This window comes from Cherax quadricarinatus, chromosome 9 (assembly GCF_038502225.1).
Source record: "Cherax quadricarinatus isolate ZL_2023a chromosome 9, ASM3850222v1, whole genome shotgun sequence".
Classification (NCBI taxonomy): domain Eukaryota; kingdom Metazoa; phylum Arthropoda; class Malacostraca; order Decapoda; family Parastacidae; genus Cherax; species Cherax quadricarinatus.
In genome coordinates this window covers 45,596,566-45,614,689 of record NC_091300.1, presented here as the reverse complement: position 1 = coordinate 45,614,689, position 18,124 = coordinate 45,596,566, and the positions used below count along the sequence as shown (strand labels likewise).

General features: G+C 39.6%; 2 protein-coding genes across 2 annotated transcripts in view; one reads left to right on the top strand and one right to left on the bottom strand.

The window, feature by feature from the left end:
• Mcm5 (Minichromosome maintenance 5) overlaps positions 1-18,124 on the top strand; it is an 80,764-nt gene that overhangs the window by 27,660 nt on the left and 34,980 nt on the right. The window contains exons 6-10 of the mRNA XM_053772716.2: positions 5,907-5,988; positions 14,853-15,290; positions 15,417-15,734; positions 15,883-15,998; positions 16,507-16,635. Coding sequence (XP_053628691.2) covers positions 5,907-5,988; positions 14,853-15,290; positions 15,417-15,734; positions 15,883-15,998; positions 16,507-16,635 — 1,083 coding nt within the window. The remainder of the gene's footprint in view (positions 1-5,906; positions 5,989-14,852; positions 15,291-15,416; positions 15,735-15,882; positions 15,999-16,506; positions 16,636-18,124) is intronic.
• Positions 13,563-14,357, bottom strand: LOC128686069 (ribosome biogenesis protein BOP1 homolog). Its single transcript, XM_053772717.2, has 2 exons — positions 14,288-14,357; positions 13,563-14,022 (listed from the first exon to the last, which is right to left on the bottom strand). The coding sequence occupies exons 1-2, from the start codon at positions 14,291-14,293 to the stop codon at positions 13,711-13,713; spliced, it is 318 nt and encodes a 105-aa protein (XP_053628692.1). The 5' UTR covers positions 14,294-14,357; the 3' UTR covers positions 13,563-13,710.

Sequence of the window (18,124 nt, the reverse complement as noted above, 5' to 3'; positions counted from 1 at the left end):
AGATATAAGCGACTATTGGCAGAAAGGTGGGATAGTGCAAAGATGAGTAATGGGGGGGTTGAAGAGGGTTGGAATAGTTTTAAAAATGCAGTATTAGAATGTGGGGCAGAAGTTTGTGGTTATAGGAGGGTGGGTGCAGGAGGAAAGAGGAGTGATTGGTGGAATGATGAAGTAAAGGGTGTGATAAAAGAGAAAAAGGTAGCTTATGAGAGGTTTTTACAAAGCAGAAGTGTTATAAGAAGAGCAGAATATATGGAGAGTAAAAGAAAGGTAAAGAGAGTGGTGAGAGAGTGCAAAAGGAGAGCAGATGATAGAGTGGGAGAGGCACTGTCAAGAAATTTTAATGAAAATAAGAAAAAATTTTGGAGTGAGTTAAACAAGTTAAGAAAGCCAAGGGAAAATATGGATTTGTCAGTTAAAAACAGAGTAGGGGAGTTAGTAGATGGGGAGATGGAGGTATTAGGTAGATGGCGAGAATATTTTGAGGAACTTTTAAATGTTAAGGAAGAAACAGAGGCAGTAATTTCATGCACTGGTCAGGGAGGTATACCATCTTTTAGGAGTGAAGAAGAGCAGAATGTAAGTGTGGGGGAGGTACGTGAGGCATTACGTAAAATGAAAGGGGGTAAAGCAGCTGGTACTGATGGGATCATGACAGAAATGTTAAAAGCAGGGGGGGATATAGTGTTGGAGTGGTTGGTACTTTTGTTCAATAAATGTATGAAAGAGGGGAAGGTACCTAGGGATTGGCAGAGAGCATGTATAGTCCCTTTATATAAAGGGAAAGGGGACAAAAGAGACTGTAAAAATTATAGAGGAATAAGCTTACTGAGTATACCAGGAAAAGTGTACGGTAGGGTTATAATTGAAAGAATTAGAGGTAAGACAGAATGTAGGATTGCGGATGAGCAAGGAGGTTTCAGAGTGGGTAGGGGATGTGTAGATCAAGTGTTTACATTGAAGCATATATGTGAACAGTATTTAGATAAAGGTAGGGAAGTTTTTATTGCATTTATGGATTTAGAAAAGGCATATGATAGTGGATAGAGGAGCAATGTGGCAGATGTTGCAAGTATATGGAATAGGTGGTAAGTTATTAAATGCTGTAAAGAGTTTTTATGAAGATAGTGAGGCTCAGGTTAGGGTGTGTAGAAGAGAGGGAGACTATTTCCCGGTGAAAGTAGGTCTTAGACAGGGATGTGTAATGTCACCATGGTTGTTTAATATATTTATAGATGGGGTTGTTAAGGAAGTAAATGCTAGGGTGTTTGGGAGAGGGGTGGGATTAAATTATGGGGAATCAAATTCAAAATGGGAATTGACACAGTTACTTTTTGCTGATGATACTGTGCTTATGGGAGATTCTAAAGAAAAATTGCAAAGGTTAGTGGATGAGTTTGGGAATGTGTGTAAAGGTAGAAAGTTGAAAGTGAACATAGAAAAGAGTAAGGTGATGAGGGTGTCAAATGATTTAGATAAAGAAAAATTGGATATCAAATTGGGGAGGAGGGGTATGGAAGAAGTGAATGTTTTCAGATACTTGGGAGTTGACGTGTCGGCGGATGGATTTATGAAGGATGAGGTTAATCATAGAATTGATGAGGGAAAAAAGGTGAGTGGTGCGTTGAGGTATATGTGGAGTCAAAAAACGTTATCTATGGAGGCAAAGAAGGGAATGTATGAAAGTATAGTAGTACCAACACTCTTATATGGGTGTGAAGCTTGGGTGGTAAATGCAGCAGCGAGGAGACGGTTGGAGGCAGTGGAGATGTCCTGTTTAAGGGCAATGTGTGGTGTAAATATTATGCAGAAAATTCGGAGTGTGGAAATTAGGAGAAGGTGTGGAGTTAATAAAAGTATTAGTCAGAGGGCAGAAGAAGGGTTGTTGAGGTGGTTTGGTCATTTAGAGAGAATGGATCAAAGTAGAATGACATGGAAAGCATATAAATCTATAGGGGAAGGAAGGCGGGGTAGGGGTCGTCCTCGAAAGGGTTGGAGAGAGGGGGTAAAGGAGGTTTTGTGGGTAAGGGGCTTGGACTTCCAGCAAGCGTGCGTGAGCGTGTTAGATAGGAGTGAATGGAGACGAATGGTACTTGGGACCTGACGATCTGTTGGAGTGTGAGCAGGGTAATATTTAGTGAAGGGATTCAGGGAAACCGGTTATTTTCATATAGTCGGACTTGAGTCCTGGAAATGGGAAGTACAATGCCTGCACTTTAAAGGAGGGGTTTGGGATATTGGCAGTTTGGAGGGATATGTTGTGTATCTTTATATGTGTATGCTTCTAGACTGTTGTATTCTGAGCACCTCTGCAAAAACAGTGATAATGTGCAAGTGTGGTGAAAGTGTTGAATGATGATGAAAGTATTTTCTTTTTGGGGATTTTCTTTCTTTTTTGGGTCACCCTGCCTCGGTGGGAGACGGCCGACTTGTTGAAAAAAAAAAAAAAAAAAAAAATATAATATATAATATACATAAATATATATATATATATATATATACAGTGGACCCCCGGTTAACGATTTTAATCCGTGCAAGAGGGGTAATTGTTATGCGAAATAATCGTTATGTGAATGAATTTTCCCCATAAGAAATAATGGAAATAAAATTAATCCGTGCAAGACACCCAAAAGTATGAAAAAAAAAATTTTACCACATGAAATATACATTTTCCCACACACAAAGAGAAGGATACATGCACAATAGTAGATTAGTACATGCACAGTATATATTGTGCATGTACTAGTCTACTAAATGAAGAATAAATGACACTTACCTTTATTGAAGATGCAGCAATGACTGATGAGACACTGTGTCCTGGGAGTGCCTTTTCCTCCTGAGTACTGTAGGTCCTGTTTGGCATTTTCTTCCAGAACAGGCCTTATCACACTGTGTATGCCACTACGATTCTTAAATCTCTCAAACCAACCTTTGCTGGCTTTAAATTCACCAATATGAGCACTAGTTCCAGGCATTTTTCCCTGTTCACCTGGGTGTTAGTCGACTGGTGTGGGTTGCATCCTGGGAGACAAGATTAAGGACCCCAATGGAAATAAGTTAGACAGTCTTCGATGACACTGACTTTTTTGGGTTATCCTGGGTGGCAAGTCCTCTGGGGTTAATTGTTTCTTGGTATTCTCAATAAGCCACACCAACAACGGTGCTACAGCAGCAGCAGCAGCTGACAGTGCAGCAGCAGCAGCAGCAGCTGACAGTGCAGCAGCAGCAGCAGCTGTACCACCAATAGTAGCGATGGTTGATTGGGGTTTATTATACAACCTGGCCAGCTCGGAGACATGCACTCCACTTTCATACTTATCAATGATCTTTTTCTTCATCTCTATTGTAATTCTCACCCTTATTGCTGTAGGGTTGGCACTAGAAGCTTTCTTGGGGCCCATGGTCACTTATTTTCCAGAAAAAGCACCGAAAACACTGTAATAATACGAAATATTCCGATTGTATGCTTGGATGTTACTGCGGAGGCTGGCTGGTAAACAATGCCACCGGCGGAACATGTGAGCGTGGCTCAGGCCGCACATTGGACGCGTCTCGGACGAAAATCGGTAAGCGGGTTTTTAAGCGGTATGTGAGGCAAAATTTTTGCAATTAAAGTAAGCGGTATGCGAAATAATCGCTATGTGATGCCATCGTTATGCGGGGGTCCACTGTATATATATATATATATTTTTTTTTTTTTTTTCAACAAGTTGGTCGTCTCCCACCGAGGCAGGGTGACCCAAAAAAGAAAAAATCCCCAAAAAGAAAATACTTTCATCATCATTCAACACTTTCACCACACTCACACATTATCACTGCTTTTGCAGAGGTGCTCAGAATACAACAGTTTAGAAGCATATACGTATAAAGATACACAACATATCCCTCCAAACTGCCAATATCCCAAACCCCTCCTTTAAAGTGCAGGCATTGTACTTCCCATTTCCAGGACTCAAGTCCGACTATAAGAAAATAACCGGTTTCCCTGAATCCCTTCACTAAATATTTCCCTGCTCACGCTCCAACAGATCGTCAGGTCCCAAGTATCATTCGTCTCCATTCACTCCTATCTAACACGCTCATGCACGCTTGCTGGAAGTCCAAGCCCCTCGCCCACAAAACCTCCTTTACCCCCTCTTTCCAACCCTTTCGAGGACGACCCCTACCCCTCTTTCCTTCCACTATAGATTTATATGCTTTCCATGTCATTCTACTTTGATCCATTCTCTCTAAATGACCAAACCACCTCAACAACCCCTCTTCTGCCCTCTGACTAATGCTTTTATTAACTCCACACCTTCTCCTAATTTCCACACTCCGAATTTTCTGCATAATATTTACACCACACATTGCCCTTAGACAGGACATCTCCACTGCCTCCAACCGTCTCCTCGCTGCTGCATTTACCATACATTTACACATACATTTACACTGCATTTACACATACATCTATATATATATATATATATATATATATACATGTTCATGTCTGAAGTGTGACCAAAGTGTAAGTAGGAGTAGCAAGATATCCCTGTTATCTAGCGTGTTTATGAGACAGAAAAAGACACCAGCAATCCTACCATCATGTAAAACAGTTAAAGGTTTCTGTTTCACAGTCATCTGGCAGGACGGTAGTACTTCCCTGGGTGGTTGCTGTCTACCAATATGGTTTCTCTTTTTAACTTAAGTAATATATAGAGAAGGGGTGACTAGCTCCTTGCTCCTGGCATATTAGTCGCCTCTTACGACATACACAGCTTACGGAGGAGGAAGAATTCTGTTCCACTTCCCTTCGGAGATAATAGGAAATAAGCAAGAAAAAGAACTAGTAAGATAATAGAAGGAAACCCAGAGGGATATGTAATATATACGCTTGTACATGCATGTGTAGTGTGCCTAAGTGTAAATAGAAGTAGCAAGACGTACCTGAAATCTTGCACGTTTGAGACAAGAAGAGACGCCAGCAATCCTACCATCGTGTAAAACAATTACAGGCTTTTGTCTTACACTCACTTGGCAGGACGGCAGTACCTCCCTGGGCGGTTGCTGTCTACCAACCTACTATCTTTGAATTGGATGAACTAATCAACATTAATTGCGAAAGTAGAAGATGCTTGTGACTTCGTAATGAATGCGGATTCAAACATTGAATGAGGCCTTAGAGTTAGGCAGGTGTTACTGAATGATATTCGGTGCTATAATCCAGAGGGCTGAGTAAGGGTTATTGAGATGGTTTGGACCTGTATAGAGGATGGAACAAAATAGAATGACTTGGAGAGTATACAGATCTGTAGTGGAGGGAAGGCAGGGTAAGGGTCTGCCTAGGAAAGGTTGGAGGGAGGGGGTAAAGGATGTTTCGTGTGCGAGTGGTTTGGACTTCCAGCAAGCTTGCATGAGCGTGTTAGACAGGAGCAAATGGAGACAAATGTTTTTTTGGGCTTGATGTGCTGTTGGAATGTAAGCAAGCTAACATTTATGAAGGGATTCAGGTAAACCGGCAGGCCAGACTTGATTCCTGGAGATGAAGTGCAGTGTCTGCACTCTGAAGGAGGGGTAATTACGTTGTAGTTTTATAACTGGTGTAGGCATGCCTCTGGCAAGACAGTGATGGAGTGAGTGATGATGAAAGTTTTTCTTTTTCGGGCTGCACTGCCTTGGTGGGAAACTTCCAATGTGTTAATAAAATAGGAAAGTAGTATTTTTGGACGAATGAAATAATCTACCTAGTATGGGCCAGTAGGCCTATTGCAGTGCTCCTGTAGTGTTATAAATATTGTAAGTGTACAGTATTTCACTAGTTTTTGATTACACTAATATACTGTATTTGATTTGTAGATGATCTTTTTCTTCGACAAAATGTACTTAGAAAATGGTGATTTTTTTTTTAATGTAAATTTTATTTTCAGATCACTTTGTGAACGTGTGGTGCCTGGTAATCGTGTGACTGTCCTTGGTATTTATTCTATCAAGAAAGTTGGCAAACAAAGTGTAAGTTGGAATAAATGTTACATTCTGTCTGTCTTGTAACTAACTTTCATTCCTTTTGCAAATAAGCATTCCTAAAATATTGGATGTGTATTAAACCTACTCTAGTAGCCTTCACATGTTTTAAGTCGTTTTTGAATTAGGTCTCAAATCATTCACTGAAGAGTTCCGCCAGAATTGGCTCTTGTAAGAGATACAGTTGACCATTGGATAACACGGTAGTTACATTGCCAAAAATGGCGTGTATGAAAAAAAGAGTAAACATAACTGTAGAACATGCGGGAAAATAGGGTTACATTCATTAGACCCCTGCAAAACAAAACAGTTAGCCTAATTTTTATTCGTCTGTAAATTGCATAAAAAATGATAATGTAATTAATTGTAGGTTGATGTAGTGATGTGTATCAGTCAACAATCCTGCAGCCAGAGGTACCTTTTTGTTTGGATGTGCTACTCATTGCAGCTATTTAGGGGTTATAAGTGGTTTAGAAAACCAGTAAAATGATGAATGGTACACTAGTGCAATCCAAATGTTGCACAAGTCTCATTCATCAACTGTATGGGGGTTATAAAGAAGGGGTTAGTGGTTTTGGTATACACTGGAGGGGTTAGAGCAGTTGGAGTGGGGACTGATGAATGGGGATTGGGGAACTGCTATTGCTGGAGGTGGAGACTGAATGGGGAAGGAGGGGCAGGAGCTGGAGGCTGGAAGCAACTAGACAGTGTGATGGTTACATGGTTACTGTATGGGTGGCACTGTTGGTGGCCCTATGTGGGGGTGGGGTGAGTGTACGGTTGGTGGTGTGGGCAGTAATGAGGGTGGTGGGTGGTTGTGATTAGGTGTGTAGATGACATGTTAGTATGTGTTCCGAGTGGGGCTGTGGGGAGTGGTGTGGGGTAGGTTGTAGGTTTTAATGGTGTGTGTGAAAGTGGTTGTGGGAGAATTGTAGGGGTAGGTGGTATGGGTCAGGGTTGTTGGCAGAATGGGTGAGGTTGCTGAGCGTGCAGTAAGGGTATGTGGGCACATTTTATTTACACCCCTTTGCCCATATTTTTTTTACACCCCTGCTTATTTTTTTTTACTTCCCTCTTCCCATACATTCTAGCCCTCATCCATCTTCACTCATCCTTCACCTGCATGCCTTCATCCTCTTCCCCCATAGTTGGAGGGTGGGACAGCTGTGGACCAAAACATTTGTCCATCATCAGCCGCCCCCCCTCCCCATCGCCCATCTTTCACAGTTGACCTTCACCCATACTCCCTTCCCTATGCTAGCACCCACCTCCAACCCCCATCCCAAACACTTGGCCTCACCTTCATATCCTTGCCCATATATCCTCACCCACCTGCTAGTACCCATCCTTACACCAGTGCCTATCAGATGAAATGCTGTAGTGCTACATGGGACATACGATGGGACATACATCGGGTGATAGGAACATGGGATGGGAGTGGCATCATGCACCAGCAGGCTACTCTCACCCTTTGGCTCAGATCTTCACTCACTGTAACTTCTTCATCCAGTACCCTGTCCTTACTATCTCACATGCTCCCACCCACTAGCCAATAAAACAATGCACTGGCTTTGAGGCTCACTGTAAGACAAGGAAAAACATAGCAGTGCCACATTTTCATCTATATGTACTTCATTGTGTAAACTGATTTTTTGCTGCATTCACTGAAAATGTGATGCAATCTTGTAACCATGTTGGAGTTAAAACAAGTTAACAGATCACATATTATCCAACAGTCTACTGTACTTTGCACATCTGTTGAAAAGTTATGTAGAGGGGTATTTTGCTGTAGCAAAATGATAATTACGTAAATTTTAGTATTTAGCACAGTAATCCCTCTTACAAAACGAGAAAGCCTTGATAATATGCTCAGCAAACCTGGAAACCGTTACAAAACCAGTCACAGTATTGTCTTTTTTGTTGTTTACAAAACCTTGGTTGTCTGTGCTAAGGATTTTGCTACCACTCACCCAAGTTGGGTCTAAGGTATGTATTTAATCAGCCCAACTCATCTTTGGATATTAACCATGACAACTAATAATAAAACTGGGATGCTGAATGTTAAAAAAAAAAAAAAGGCATGAAGCCTTGATACCCAAGAAAGTAGAAATGGAAGATATGGTGTGAAGTGGCATGTGTGTTGTACAGACTCCCCACATTTTTGGTTGGAGAGAATCCACCATCCTTACAGTTAGAGACAGTGACACGAAAATAAGTGCGTGTGCATATTGTGATGTAATGAAAAGAATGTTAATGTGCTCAGTGCAACTAAATAAGGCAAATGTTACTGTGTGAATTGGTAGGAAAATAAAGGGTGATCTACTTAATGTTGATAAGGCACAAAACTCATCGTACAAAGAGCCTTCACAACAGCGTTAATGCTCAGTGGTTTAAAAGTGCAATTAGCATCATAGCATAAGGTCTAGTGGCGAGTGCATCAGCTGATCATGTTGCTATACTTGTGGCACACGAGATTGATTTCTCGTCTTTCTACTTTTGCAGCCAGGCCCAGGCGTTTTTGCTCTGTCTGGTCAGCCATGCTGCTCCTGTTGGTGACCTCCTGGCCCACATTCATGACAGCCACATTAATCTGGCAGTAGGAGATAGGGATAGGTTCCTCTTGAAGACTTTTAAACCTGTTCCAGCAGTATTTCTTGTATCTGTTAAATAGTTGTGGCTCTCGAATGTCAATAGTGTTCTTGTATTGTACTCATGGTACCCCTGTGCCACACTGGGTTTGGGAAATTTCCATGCTGACTTCATGAAAATTATTTCTGGGAATGGATGCCGTTCTCTTCAAGTGTTTAATTCTGACTTAACTGGGTTATCTTGGTAGTGTATGCTATCAAGAACATAAATCAGCAAGCAAGAAAAAGTACAGCCAGTTTCAAGGCAGCTAAGGATCACTTCACTTTGCTTCTCTGTGTAGTTGCAGCAGATTTAAAGTGCAAGCCAGTGCTAATTTATTGCACAGAGATTTCCATCTTTTAAAGAGTCTAAAATTTGTTTTCCTGTTAACCCTTTCAGGGTCCCCAGGCCTTCTCCCAGACTTGTTCTCAGGGTCGCCTAAATTTAATTAAAAAAAAAAAAAAATGACACCAAAAGTATGAAATTTGATGGAAAACTTATGGAATTATGCTCTTGCGAAGTTAGTGGTCTCGATGATGTTTACGCATAGGCGATTTTGCCCACTTTGAGACCTATTTTCGGCTAATTCCAGTGTACTAGTTGACAAAAATCATAACTATTTCGCTAGAACTCCATTTTTTCTATTGAATGAGTACAATAAACCACCCATTTACCAATTTGAACTATCCAATACAGTGGTCAGAATTTAGCAATTTTGCCAATTTCACACAAATTTCAAAAGGTGCCAATTTCCAAATAGGGTCCAGAGGGTACAGGCTTTCGTTTTACACTCACTTGGCAGGATGGTAGTACCTCCCTGGGCGATTGCTGTCTACCAACGTACTACCTACAAAATATATATATATATTATTATTTTTGTTTTTCTTTTTAACAAGTTGGCCGTCTCACACCGAGGCAGGGTGACCTGAAAAGAAAGAAAATCCCCAAAAAGAAAATACTTTCATCATCATTCAACTCTTTCACCTCACTCACACATAATCACTGTTTTTGCAGAGGTGCTCAGAACACAGCAGCTTAGAAGCATATACGTATAAAGATACACAACATATCCCTGTAAACTGCCAATAGAAGCATGTACGTATAAAAGTACACAGCATATCCTTCCAAACTGCCAGTATCCCGAACCCCCTCCTTTAAAGTGCAGGCATTGTACTTCCCATTTCCATTATTCAAGTCTGGCTATACAAAAAAAACTGGTTTCCCTGAATCCCTTCACTAAATATTATCCTGCTCACATTCCAACAGCTCGTCAGGTCCCAAATACCATTTGTCTCCATTCACTCCTATCTAACATGCTCATGCATGCTTGCTGGAAGTCAAAGCCCCTTGCCCACAAAACCACCTTTACCCCCTCCCTCCAACCTTTTCAAGGACAACCCCTACCTCATCTTCCTTCCCCTACAGATTTATACGCTCTCCATGTCATTCTACTTTGATCCGTTGTCTCTAAGTGACCAAACCACCTCAACAACCCCTCTTCATCCCTCTGACTAATACTTTTATTAACTCCACACCTTCTCCTAATTTCCACACTTCAAATTCTCTGCATAATATTTACACCACACATTGCCCTTAGACAGGACATCTCCACCGCCTCCTCGCTGCAACATTTACAACCCAAGCTTCACACCCATATTAGAGTGTTGGTACCACTATACTTTCATTCATTCCTTTCTTTGCCTCCATAGATAATGTTTTTTGTCTCCACATATACCTCAGTGCACCACTCGCCTTTTGTCCTTCATCAATTGTGTGGTTAACCTCATCTTTCGTACATTCATCCACTGACACGTCAACTCCCAAATATCTGAAAACATTCACTTCTTCCATACTCCTCTCCAATTTCATATCCAATTTTTCTTTATCTAAATCATTTGATACCCTCATCACCTTACCCTCTTCTATGTTCACTTTCAACTTTCTACATTTACACACACTCCCGAACTCATCCACTAACCTTTGCAACTTTTCTTTAGAATCTCCCTTAAGCACAGTCATCATCAACAAAAAGTAACTGTGTCAATTCCCATTCTGTACTTGATTCCCCATAATTTAATCCCACCCCTCTCCCCAACACTAGCATTTACTTCTTTTACAACCCCATCTATAAATATATTAAACAACCATGGTGGCATCACACATCCCTGTCTAAGACTCATCTTTACCGGGAAGTAGTCTCCCTCTCTTCTACACACCCTAACCTGAGCCTCACTATCCTCAAAAAAACTCTACAGCATTTAGTAACTTACTACCTATTCCATATACTTGCAACATCTGCCACATTGCTCCCCTATCCACTCTATCATATGCCTTTTCTAACTCCATAAATGCAATGAAAATTCCCTACCTTTATCTAAATACTGTTCACATATATGCTTCAATGTAAACACTTGATCTACACATCCACCTACCCACTCTAAAACCTCCTTGCTCATCTGCAATCCTTCATTCTGTCTTGCCTCTAATTCTTTCAGTAATAACCCTACCATACATTTTTTCCTGATATACTCAGTAAACTTATTCCTCTATAATTTTTACAATCTCTTTTGTCCCCTTTCCTTTTATACATGCTCTCTGCCAATCCTAAGGTACCATCCCCTCTTTCATACATTTATTCAACAAAAACACCAACCACTCCAACACTATATCCCCCCCTGCTTTCAACATTTCTGTCATGATCCCGTCAGTTCCAGCTGCTTTACCCCATTTCATTCTACGTAATGCCTCACGCACCTCCCCCACACTCACATACTGCTGCTCTTCATTCCTAAAAGATGTTATACCTTCCTGGCCAGTGCATGAAATTACCGCCTTCCTTTCTTCGTCGACATTTAAAAGTTCCTCAAAATATTCCTGCCATCTACCCAATACCTCTATCTCCCCATCTACTAACTCCCCTACTTTATTTTTAACTGACAAATCCATTCGTTCTCTAGGCTTTCTTAGCTCGTTTCTCACCAAAATTTTTTCTTATTTTCATCAAAATTTCTTGACAGTGCCTCTCCCACTCTATCATCTGCTCTCCTTTTACACTCACCACTTTCTTCACCTTTCTTTTCCTCTCCATATACTCTGCTCTTCTTATAACACTTCTGCTTTTTAAAAATCTCTCATAAGCTACCTTTTTTCTCCTTTATCATACCCTTTACTTCATTATTGCACCAATCACTCCTTTTTCCTCCTGCCCCCACCCTCCTATAGCCACATACCTCTGCCCCACATTCTAATACTGCATTTCTGAAACTATTCCAACCCTCTTCAACCCCCCCCACTTCTCATACTTGCACCAGCCTACCTTTCTGCCAATAGTTGCTTATATCTCACCTGCACTTTTTCCTCTTTTAGTTTATACACTTTCACCTCTCTCTTACTTGTTGCCATTTTCCTTTCGTCCCATCTACCTCTTACTCTAACTGTAGCTACAACTAAATAATGATTCGGTATATCAGTTGCCCCTCTGTAAACATATACATGTTGAAGCCTACCCATCAACCTTTTATCCACCAATATATAATCTAACAAACCACTTTCATTACGTGTTATATCATACCTTGTATATTTATTTATCATCTTTTTCATAAAATATGTATTACTTATTACCGAACCTCTTTCTACACAGCTCAACTAAAGGCTCCCCATTTTCATTTACCCCTGGCACCCCAAATTTACCTACTACTCCCTCCACAACATTTTTACCCACTTTGGCATTGAAATCCCCAACCACAAGTACTCTCACACTTGGTTCAAAAATCCCCCCACACACACTCAACAATTCCCAAAACTGGGCCGCGAGTGCGCTGACCCCCAGAACTGTCTCCAAGTAAACTCTCTCTCCTCTACACACTCTTCTCCAGGTGCATATACGCTTACTATAATCTACTTTTCACATCCAACTTTTACTTCACTCCACGTAATCCTTGAATTAATACATTTATGCTCCCTCTTTTTTCCTGCCATAACTTATCCTTCAACATTATTGCTACTCCTTCTTTAGCTCTAACTCTATTTGAAACCCCTGACCTAATCCTATTTACTTCTCTCTGAAACTCTCCCACCCCCTTCAGCTTTGTTTCACTGAAAGCCAGGACATCCAGCTTCTCATTCATAACATCCACAATCATCTCTTTCTTATCATTTTCTTCTTCTTCTTCTTTTTTTTTCTTTTTTTTTCTTCTTTTTTTCTTTTTTTTTTCTTTTTTTTTCTTTTTTTTTTTCTTTTTTTTTTTCTTTTTTTTTATTTTTTTTTCTTCTTTTTTTTTCTTTTTTTTTTTCTTCTTTTTTTTTTCTTCTTTTTTTTTTCTTCTTTTTTTTTCTTCTTTTTTTCTTTTTTTTTTTTTTTTTCTTCTTTTTTTTTCTTTTTTTTTTCTTCTTTTTCTTTTTTTTTTCTTTTTTTTTCTTTTTTCTTTTTTTTTTCTTCTTTTTTTTTTTCTTTTTTTTTCTTTTTTCTTTTTTTTTCTTTTTTCTTTTTTTTTTCTGAAAAGGGGATACTAGCCCATTGTTCCCGGCATTTTAGTTGACTTTTACAACACGCATGGCTCATGGAGGAAAGATTCTTATTTCACTCCCCCATGGATATAAAAGGAAAAGTAATAAGAACAAGAACTAATAACCCTTCATCGCGCAAGGGGTCCGAAAATTTGAAATTCGAACTGAACTCCCTATGGTGGATAGAGTAACTCAATACAAGGTCACTGATCCCATATAAATTGATTTCTGATGGTTAGTTTTCGAGCAATTGCTAATCTCCGAATACCGAAAATATTTGGCTGCGCCCGACAAAGGGATTAAAAAAATTTATGTTGCAAACTTGCAATTGTTAATAAAACACACCAAAACAATTTTTTATATTTAATATACAAACAGACAATATAAAAAACATAAATGGAACTTGTATCAAAACATTTTTTAATTGTTACAAAAATATAAAAAGGAAGCAAATATCAACAATGCCAAATTGCAAAGTGATGCAAGTTTCAATCCCTATATTCCTGAGATTCATTTGGAAGACCAATGATTCTATATTGCTAAATGGAAAGATGGAAGTCTGAGAAACAATTTCTATCAGTCTTTATGCACAGATTTACTTTGAAGAGCAATATTCTCATGGATCTCTTCCTCATCCGAGTATTCCTCAATCCTAAAAGTTTTCTTTTTCCTCATTACTTTCTGCTTTTTGGCTGGCCTTTCTTTCCTTTCTTCCTCCTCATCATCACTTGACATCTCTGCATCCTGTGCATCCGGTGGCAAGTATTCATCACCACTATCCAGCAATTCTGGTTCGTCTACCTCTGGTTCCGAGTCACTGTCTTCAGAAACGCAGACATACCTCGACCTGCTGGTCGACTGCTCCCCATAAAACAGCCTCTCATGGAACTGGAAGGACAATAGAAACCTCCTGTATAAATCCAGACCACTACAGAGTTCATATATGCAATTGAAATTTTTTTATAAATATTTATTTGACTATAATTGGACATTCCCGGAAACTCGCGCAATACCGAAAGAATTCGGACTAAAATGCTTGCACTTTTTTCAACTGCATGCTACACTCATATTATGCTTCACACGGACTTTAGGTATATATCAAAATATGCCTAAACTATTCATGTAAGCACTAAACACAACAATCAGTACTTACCGACATTGTAGAATGTATAATCCAAGAGTAGATTAGTAAGGGTGGAGGGAGAAATGCGTGTGTGGGCGAAGCCAAGCCACCAGTGTTTATATTTTGATCTCTCAACCAATGGGAAGGCGGCAGAAGCGAACTGTACTTAGCTGAAGAGACTCAGGGAAGGCTTGTGATTGGTTGGAACTAAAGAACGGGAAGCTGGCCGCGCGGGGCGCGAAGTATGACACGAGCCAAAAACACGTAATTAATACCGAATTTTTTCGGCCTCGCTCGACAAAGGGTTAAGATAAAATCAAAGAAAACTCAGATGAGTGTGTATAAATAGACATGTACATGTATGTGTAGTGTGACCTAAGTGTAAGTAGAAGTAGCAAGATGTACCTGTAATCTTGCATATTTATGAGATGGACAAGACATCAGCAATCCTACCATCGTGTAAAACAATTACAGGCTCTCGTTTTACACCCCCTTGGCAGGACAGTAGTACCTCCCTGGGTGGTTGCTGTCTACCAACCTACTACCTATATATATATATACTTGATTTGTAGTAATATAATTGTTCTTCAAGCAGAAAGGGACGCGTGACAAGGTTGCAGTAGGTATCCGTGCCCCATACTTGAGGGTAGTGGGTATTCAGGCTGACCAGGAAGGACGAGGATACACATCTGGTATCACTATATCTTCTGCAGAGGAGGAAGAATTCCGCCTGCTTTCACAGTCAAACAATGTCTATGAAAGGATTTCTCGAAGCATCGCCCCCAGTATCTATGGATCTGAAGACATAAAGAAATCAGTAGCATGCCTGCTGTTTGGTGGTTCTCGGAAGCGTCTTCCTGATGGTTTGACACGAAGAGGAGACATTAACGTTTTGCTGCTCGGTGATCCTGGTACGGCTAAATCTCAGTTGTTAAAGTTTGTGGAACGAGTGGCCCCTATTGCAGTTTATACATCGGGAAAAGGATCCTCTGCTGCTGGTTTAACAGCCTCAGTTACAAGGGATCCAGTGTCGGTAAGTTCATAACTGAAAACTCCAAGTATGTATTTAGCATGGGGGTGATTACTTTCTTAAATTTATTCATGGTATTTTTAATTGAAGGGTGAAACTCAAGTGTCCTAATTTTTAATATTCCAACAGCGTAACTTTGTGATGGAGGGTGGTGCCATGGTGCTTGCTGATGGTGGTGTTGTGTGCATTGACGAGTTTGACAAGATGCGTGAAGATGATCGTGTGGCAATTCATGAAGCGATGGAACAGCAGACAATCTCCATTGCCAAGGCTGGAATTACCACTACCTTAAACTCACGGTGTTCAGTAATGGCTGCTGCAAACTCTGTATTTGGGCGATGGGATGACACTAAGGGAGAGGAAAATATAGATTTTATGCCCACAATCCTCTCTCGATTTGACATGATATACATAGTTAAAGATGAGCATGATGAAACCAGAGATACAGTACGTATGTTTACCTGTCAGAATGTAGTCAGTATTTTTGTGAATGATTTATTGTAATGTTATTTTTGTGTGTTGTACTGGATGTGTATAAAAAAAAAATTCTTTTAAATAGTATAAAGTTTTTAAACAGTCTGCTCTCTCATTGTAGACTTTGGCCAAGCATGTCATGAATGTTCACCTGAATGCTCTGAAGACAGCTGAAGAAACTCCAGAAGGTGAACTCTCTCTCAAGTTCTTGAAAAAATATATCAGCTACTGTAGAAGGTGAGGACATAATGTGTGTGGTTGATCAGATTGCAATAATTACTTCATTACTGTAGTGTGATTTTTGTTTTATACCATTGAATTTAAAGGCTAGCAGCTGATAGTCTGTTTACTGGTAGGTGAATAGGAATAATGTTCATGGAGAAATATCATTATCTGCTGTAGGATTGAACCTGGTTCCATCGATTGTGAATTTAAGGCACTACCATTTAGCTATCCGGAACAGTTCCTTCTAATCTGTATTGGATTGAATTATAGACTGCAGTGCAATGTAGAGACTTTGAAATGGTTTGAAGTACATTTTGATGGTGAGAATTGTTAGTGGACAAAAATTCCAAATGGGAAATAAATACAAATTGTTTTTCTTAAAATATCTCATTTGATCATGAATTAAAATATAATGCAGTTTTTTCCTTGATCTGAATGCTCAAGGTAGAATGTCTTAATAAGGCAAAAGAAAAAAAAAAAAAACGCTCCAGCTAATTTTGGGGATTTTTATTTTTTCAAGTCGGTGTGGTCCTAGACTTTCTGAACAGGCTGGTGAGAAGTTGAAGAATCGCTATATTCTGATGCGAAGTGGAACCCGCGAGGCTGAGAACCAGTCAGATAAAAGACTAGCCATTCCTATTACTGTTAGGTAAGAGAGCAAATTGGTGTTTAACAGTAGTACATAGTTGCTTTATGTGAAGAATGATGATTTGACTGAAATGTGCCTGGTATGATGTTCTGAATTAACAGAGTGTCCCAAATATCTAAATTTTTCTGTGTTAATGTTTAATTTAGTGATCCAGTATTAAATTGTTTTGTTAACCAATAATGTGAACACAAAATATTGGTTATGAATTAACAGCATCAACACTGGACACTGATTATTATCCGTGATCAGTAACCTTTAGGTTTCATTTCTACGTCGTGCGGTGTTTTCTGAACTTGATTTTAGGCAGTTTTAGTATACCAATATTATCACTGGCATGTTTTAAATTAATTTTTAAGAAAACTTAGGAAATTTAATTGCCAGTAGTAGCAGGATAACATTTTTGCTGATGCCAATATTAAATTAGAGGTACAGGAGGGCCTCGCTTTATGGTGTTTTGCTTTATGGTGATTCGCTACAATGGACATATAAAATTACAACAAAAAAAATTGTGTATACAGCACCCTGATTCACTATTATGGCGTCCGAGCACCACTCTTTACATCCTCCGTGAGCTCAATGTCTGTTGATTATGTCTGAAAACTTTCCAGAATTTCAAGTGTTTTAAATTTATTGCATATTTTATGTATACTCTGATAATTGTACTTACATGTACCTGTACCTGAATGAACTTGCACACTGTGCTGGCATGCACGTACACATTAAAATCACTGTCACCAGTGTTGAAGATGCAATAATAATTACTTTGGGGAACTTTAAATATCATATGTTATTATTAACATTTGTAATAATCCATCTATATTTTTTGCAAATTTACATAAGAAACATGCTACATATCATAAAAACGTAATACATACAACCATAGTAGAACAAATTGACACAAATATGAGATGTGGTAGCCGGGCGGCTTGTAGGACTGACAGCAAGAATTTAGTTTTCTCTAGTCCAACACCAGAGAAGCTGTGGGAGGTAACTGTAGAAAAAGTTTCCTTTCGTATGCCTTCATTCATAGTAGCATTCCCTCTGAAATTGGTGTGTTACATGAGAATGGAAGTGTTATTTATCTTACTGCACCAGCCTGAAGACAACTTGTATATAATGTAAAGTGTTTGTGGAGGTTTTGCCCACAATACAAACGCATACATTATGCGAACCGCACACGTATGAACTGCATTCGTCTGACTTCCCACCACCCGTTCACTATGTTATAGTGATAAAACAAGGAGTTGTAAGTCTCTTACTTTAACCCTTTGGGGGTTTCGGACATACTAGTACGGCTTACGACCCAGGGTTTTTGACATAATAGTACGCCTAAATTCTAGTGCCCTCAAATCTAGTGAAAGCTGGTAGGCCTACATATGAAAGAATGGGTCTGTGGGGCCAGTGTGCGCAGTATAAAAAAAATCCTGCAGCACACATTGCGTAATGAGAAAAAAAAAACTTAGACCGTGTTTTTGGATTAAAACAGCGA